The 5,796-nt window shown below is 50.1% G+C and overlaps 1 protein-coding gene across 1 annotated transcript; it reads right to left on the bottom strand.

The window, feature by feature from the left end:
- Positions 1 to 255: 255 nt before the first annotated feature.
- LOC123085069 (flavonoid O-methyltransferase-like protein Os11g0303600) lies at positions 256 to 1,505 on the bottom strand. The gene is made up of 2 exons (XM_044506643.1): positions 681 to 1,505; positions 256 to 552 (listed from the first exon to the last, which is right to left on the bottom strand). Exons 1-2 carry the CDS (start codon positions 1,503 to 1,505, stop codon positions 256 to 258), a joined length of 1,122 nt encoding a protein of 373 aa, XP_044362578.1.
- Positions 1,506 to 5,796: the final 4,291 nt, after the last annotated feature.

The raw sequence follows: 5,796 nt of genomic DNA, 5'->3' as shown, positions 1-5,796 counted from the left end.
CATGTCAATCAATGCACTAAGTAAATGGGACGCCTAGAGTAATATGAGCAAGGTATTCAGTTAATCAAAAAACACAACCGCAACCAATAATGCCGGCGTAGAGGGTATTGAGAAGCATGCCAACCATTCATATACTATTGAATTATTGACAGAAAATATAAGACCATACAAACTTTAAGCATCACCCACGTATACACACTTTAAGCAACATCACATGCGGATGCGGTGAATAATAGATATTGTTGGATAAGCAAGCTACGGGTGGACTTCGATGAGGGACCGCATTCCCAAGACGTTGTGAATTTTGTAGTGACTAAATCCGGCTTCCATGAACATCTTGTGCCAGTTGTGCTCCTCCCTTGCTTTACCATTAAATAACATCATCATGGCCAAATCCATGGTGACTTGGGCTTCAAGCATTTCGTGTGAGGTTGATCCAACGACGGTATCAATGATTATCACCTTGCCAGCTTTGGCTCCGTGGGAAATGGCCTGTCTACATCGCGTGAGGATCTTCACGCAGTCCTTATCGCTCCAGTTATGCAGCACATGCTGCCAAATGGAACAAAATTAAGTAACCTTAATTTAAAACTGCGACACATATTATGAATCGGGGAGAGTAGGAATCAGATGATGTCATTAATTAGTAAGAAGTGAAGTTACTTTGTACCATGATATACCTTAAGAAGAACAGCATCAGCGGGAGGCACAAACTCCATCATGTCACCAGCAACGAGCTCAACTGTGCCATCAGGCGAGATTCCTTCTATCACCTGTGGGAGTTCCAACACCGAGCACTTGACCCGTGGGAAAGCCTCAGCGATGGTCCTCGCCATGGTGCCGTTCCCGCCAGCAACGTCGACCAACGACGTTATCCCGGCGAACACCTCGCTGCATTCACGGATAGCAAGGGCGGCGATGAACTTGCTGGTGGCACCCATCGCCCCGTTGAACAACGCGTTGAATTCGGGATCACGGCTACCGACGCCATACAAGCTCCCGTCATGCGCCATCGTGAATGGCGAACCCATCGTGGCTCCCTCCTCCTCGCTCAGGAGCCACTGGTGCAGCCGTAAGGAGGCCGACACGAACAAGTCGGTGGTGTCCAGGAGCACGCACAACGACATGCATGAGTTGCCTTCCACCAGGAGACGAGAAACCGTGTTGAGGTGGTAAACCGTGGTTGGTGCCCCATCGCCGTCGGCTTGTGCTGATGCGGCAGGGACAACATCCTCGGCCGTGAAGATCCCTGCCGCAGCCAGCATGTTCATGAGGCGACACAGGTAGGGGCCTTTGCTCGGATGGAGGGGGACGGCGGAGAGCAGCTCGGGCAAGGAGGCGGCGCCACCACAGCGGTGCAGGATATCAGCGATTTCAAGCTTCACGGCACTGTTCAGTGCCATGGACTTGAGGTATGCAAAGGTGTGGCAAAAGAGCTCGGCATCGGCTTGCAGAAGCTCAGCTTTTGAGGTGGCTACCATGGGCATGGCTGTAATCTGATCCATTTCCCTTAATTTTGCTATAGGTATTACGAATGGACATCTGCAGTGAGGGTTACGGCTGATTTATAGGACTGATAGCACCACACGATCATAAGAGGGGCAAATGGATGGCTGGGTAGGGGAAGGGGGCGCGACCTAATAATTAACAAAAATACTCATTTGCTACTGATAACGGTAGCTGCTCATGCTGCACACGATCGACAAGCGGCCATGATCCATGACACACAAAAGAACAACCTGCGCACATGTATTCACCTACTAGACGTCAGAATGCTGCGGCGTCCTACCATTAGAAAAACTAGAGGACACCCCATGCATTGTGGCGGGAATTTGTATAAAGCGACTATAATGCACACAGAAAATCTTACGCAGAAGCAATCTCTAAAAGATAATGTCGTCGTAGAAAAATGTTTAGGTTCAAGATCACAAACATAAGGACCTCAAAATCCATGCCTTAATATTTTCTACTGACCACACAGAACATAATATACTTCTCCATTTTAGGGAGTAGAAAACTACAAACTACCTAAGCATAACAATATCACTCATGGAATACAGAAATCAGATGCTAAAGTTCTTTTATAGCAGTTGTGTTTCAGTTCACCATCTAGGCAGACGTAATATGTGTGTGAGTCAGGCAGATCTTTCGCTGAGTTCCTGGCAGGCGGTTTGCTAAGTACCTTTGTTGCCTTTGTTGTGTTGTCGGTTGCCAGTTAGGAGGTCATTGGAGAGGCCGGTTCTCGTACCTTTTTTGGCAGGTGATTGGCAACACTAGTTGTTTATTCGGAGTGTGTTTTGAGGTGAGCCGTTCAGCCTGACTTTGAGCATAACATAGTATGGTGGGCCAGAGATGACACCTAATAGACCATTATCGTTACCTTGGTGTTAGCCTAAGCCAGAAGAAATGTCCCATTTGTTTTACGAGAAACCCTACCCAATCTTGCTAAGGGAAAAAGCTACCCTAGCAACCTGCACCATACCCGCCGGCATTCCATAGCGCAAGTACCTGGCTGGCCGGCCGCAACATCCTTCGAGTGCCGATCAAAATATGAAGAGTTATTTATCCAAAACCACCACACTTGGGGTTAGGGTAATAATTTGGTACCACATTCAAATCAGGGCACAAAAAACCACCAGGAATGTGCCTAATGTGTAACGTGGAGCATTGATCCTGAAATTTAGTCGCGAAAACAGCGAAACTGACGGGTGAGGCCCGCCTGTCAGGCTGACGTGGTGTCCTTATGTGGACAATTTGCTGAGGTGGACAAGGGTCCCACATGTCAATGACTCAGAGTGTTTATTTATTTTCCATTTTTCTTTTTCTCTTGGGCATTTTCTTCCTAGGCATTTCAACAAACAGGTAATGGGCGCTTACCTACGCGCTGCACGCTGCCGGCGCCGTTCGCCACCCTCACACTCGTAGAAAACGGGCCATTTATACCGGTTTCAGAGGCCCTTTAGCCCCGGTTCTGGAATTGGGACTAAAGTGTCCGGACTAAAGCCCAAACCCTTTAGTCCCGGTTCGCTTACGAAACGGGGTGAACTCGAGCTCACCATGCTCCCCTGTTGTCGCCGCACTGCCCCAGCCCTCTGCCACGCTTGGATCCGACGAGTTTTGGTCGTGAACTCGCGCACGCTGTGGTGAAGCGCCATGGCCGCGCCCACCAGGAAACCCTGGCCATGTGCGCCGTCAGGGAGCGCCATGGCCGCGCCTGCCAGGAGTCCCTGGCCGCGCGCGCCGTCGTGGAACACCGCGAGCGCCATGGCCGCGCCCTCCCAGAGTCCCTAGCCACGCGCTCCGTCTTGGAATGCCATGCCCATGCCCATGCTCGCCACGCCCGCCAGGAGGCCCTGGTCGCACGTGTTCTCAAGCAGGCGGCAAGTGGCGGCGGAAGCAAGAACACACGGGGAGACATCCCCTGCAGTCGTGCTCCTCTTCGACTCGGCGCCGGCGCCGGGCAGTGGTGCAGGTGGCGAGGCGGATACTCGCCGGATCACGGCGGCCGCTGGTGCCCGATGCTGCATCCGCCTTCATGGAGGTGGACTGAGGTCCAGCGGGGCGGCTCAGCACGGATGGTAGGTGGCCATGGCGGTGGGGCAGCTCGCTGGTGGTGGGGTGCCTTGCCGAGGCTAGGGTCCGGCGACGGCGGGGGATATGGCAGTGGTCAGGTCTTTCTCTTTTTTGACAAGAAGAGAGGGGAAGAGATGCATCCGACAGGTGGGGCCTTGGGCCACCTCAGCTAACTATCCACATAGGTAGGCCATGTCAGCCCGACAGGTGGGGCCAACTTGTCGGTTTTACTGTTTTCATAGGCAAATCAAACAATCAGTGCTCCACGTTACGCATTAGGCAAATATGATATCAAGTTGTTACCCTAGCCCCAAGTATGATGGTTTCGGGTAAATAACTCAAAAATAAACTATAAAAAGTAAATAAACAGTAGTGGCGCCGGTAGCCAGCCGGCCGGCCTGCCGAAACGTCATTCATCCTTGGTGTATATGAGTTGTCCTATACCAGTTGGCTTTCTCATCAATCATGGCAGCTTTGACCTGAGGAGGCAGGTACGTACCTGACCCGTTATCCAAAACAATCCAAGCCTAGATGGAAGTTCTCCTTGGATGCATGTCCTTTGTTTCTTGTTTCTGTTTTTCAATTATTTTTGGCCGACTTCCGTTAATAAATTGGAAGTTGATGCGCGTTAGCATATACGAATCTTGAGTTTAGACGCCATACAAATTTCTCCTTCAGCGATAAAGCAACAGCTATAACGACGCATGGTATCACCATGCTACTTGGAGAAGTAGGGTACATCGGATAAGCCAGCATACCCCCATGATATGTGTCTTTCCACGTCCCAACAGACGAGCTAAAAATTAATGCCAGCTTCCTCGTACAGCTAAGTTGTTTCTAAACGTTGCTTATGGGACCTAACACGTTATTAAAGTTTCCCTGTTTCAAAGATTTGCACAATATATGCATTACTAATTTCTTCCAAAACAGTCTACTATATATTAAAATATTTGACTGGCTCATCAGAAAAAAGGATTGATATGCTAGAGAAATCCACAAAAATCCGAAATATCAGACTGTATACTTAGTAGACCAGAGAAAAATATAAATATGAAAGAAAATAGAGAATCTGAAATATCAGACCATCCATTTAATAAACTGAATTTCCTTAACCATTAGATTAGTTAAAAGTGGATAGATTGTCCACCACTTCCATTATGCGAAAAAAAGTTTCGTCGCGCAAAAAAAAAAGCGCGTGGATTGATGGCATTTTGGCGATGCTCTGTGTTGGCTGGCGGTATTATAAGAAGAACGATCACCTTGCTGGCCATTGGATGGAGTCGTGGATGGCCATCCAATCTACCCACATGATCAACAATCTTTGCAAGAAATATGTTGTTGAAGTATTTTCTGCAACTGAGGTCTTGTTGCAAGAATCTTCAAAACAGTTTTTCCTCTGAAACTGTTGCAACTAGAGCCTTATTGCAACAAGTGTCTTGTTGCAAGGACACTCTATTGCAGTAAACAAAAATCGAGTGCCGATCCCAATCCACATCATTAGGGCCGGCGACGAGCGCCACAAGAAACCGTGAAAGTCGGACACATCGCCCATGGTGACCTCCTTGTCTAGCAGGAATGTCTGACGCCCGCGATGTCGGGGACAACCGAGGGCTGGAGGCAGACAATGCATCTATCTTTCCGGAGCGGTGCGGATCCGGCGGCTCGGGAGCGGTCTTCAGTTGGTCGGTGAAGAGACGACCGACGACGGAGAGAGGATTGGGCCGACAAGGAGGAGAGGAATGAGGAGGATATATGGGAGGCTCACCGACAGAGGAGAGGAAGGAGAAGAGCTTGCTCGTCTGTTGCGGCGCGGACGCATCTGGTGGCCACTACTGGAAAAGGGTTTATAGGTGAACCAATGAGTGGCAGACGCGGCATGGCACCCACCACTACTACCTTGGAGAAACAGCACTGGCTGGTACCTAGATACGCCCGCCACTGCTACAATCACAGGAGTGATGGGCATTTCCCTGTACCTGCAACAGGTGAACTCCCTTCAGGATCCACGCTTGGTGGAAAACTCTAGTGGCCGGCAGCGAGAAGGGCCCGCCACTTTTTTGTCAGTGTCCTGTGGCGGGCATCCCATAGCACCCGCCACACATATCTTTGGGAAACTCATGCCAGAATGGTTCCTCTCCTTTCGGTATGTCCCTAACTCCCTCACTCTCCTCCTTCTAGGGCGCCGCCGCCACCGCCTCTAGGGCTACGGGTCGGGCATTGCAT

Source organism: Triticum aestivum, chromosome 1B (assembly GCF_018294505.1).
Source record: "Triticum aestivum cultivar Chinese Spring chromosome 1B, IWGSC CS RefSeq v2.1, whole genome shotgun sequence".
Lineage (NCBI taxonomy): Eukaryota > Viridiplantae > Streptophyta > Magnoliopsida > Poales > Poaceae > Triticum > Triticum aestivum.
The sequence above is the reverse complement of the archived record's forward strand: the minus strand, read 5'-3'. Positions and strand labels throughout refer to the sequence as shown.

Bases quoted from the DNA above. Each gene is read 5' to 3' on its own strand.
- LOC123085069 (XM_044506643.1), bottom strand. From the start codon at position 1,505: ATGGATCAGATTACAGCCATGCCCATGGTAGCCACCTCAAAAGCTGAG. The intron at 553-680 runs GTATATCATGGT...TCCATTTGGCAG, and splicing joins CTGATGCTGTTCTTCTTAAG to CATGTGCTGCATAACTGGAG.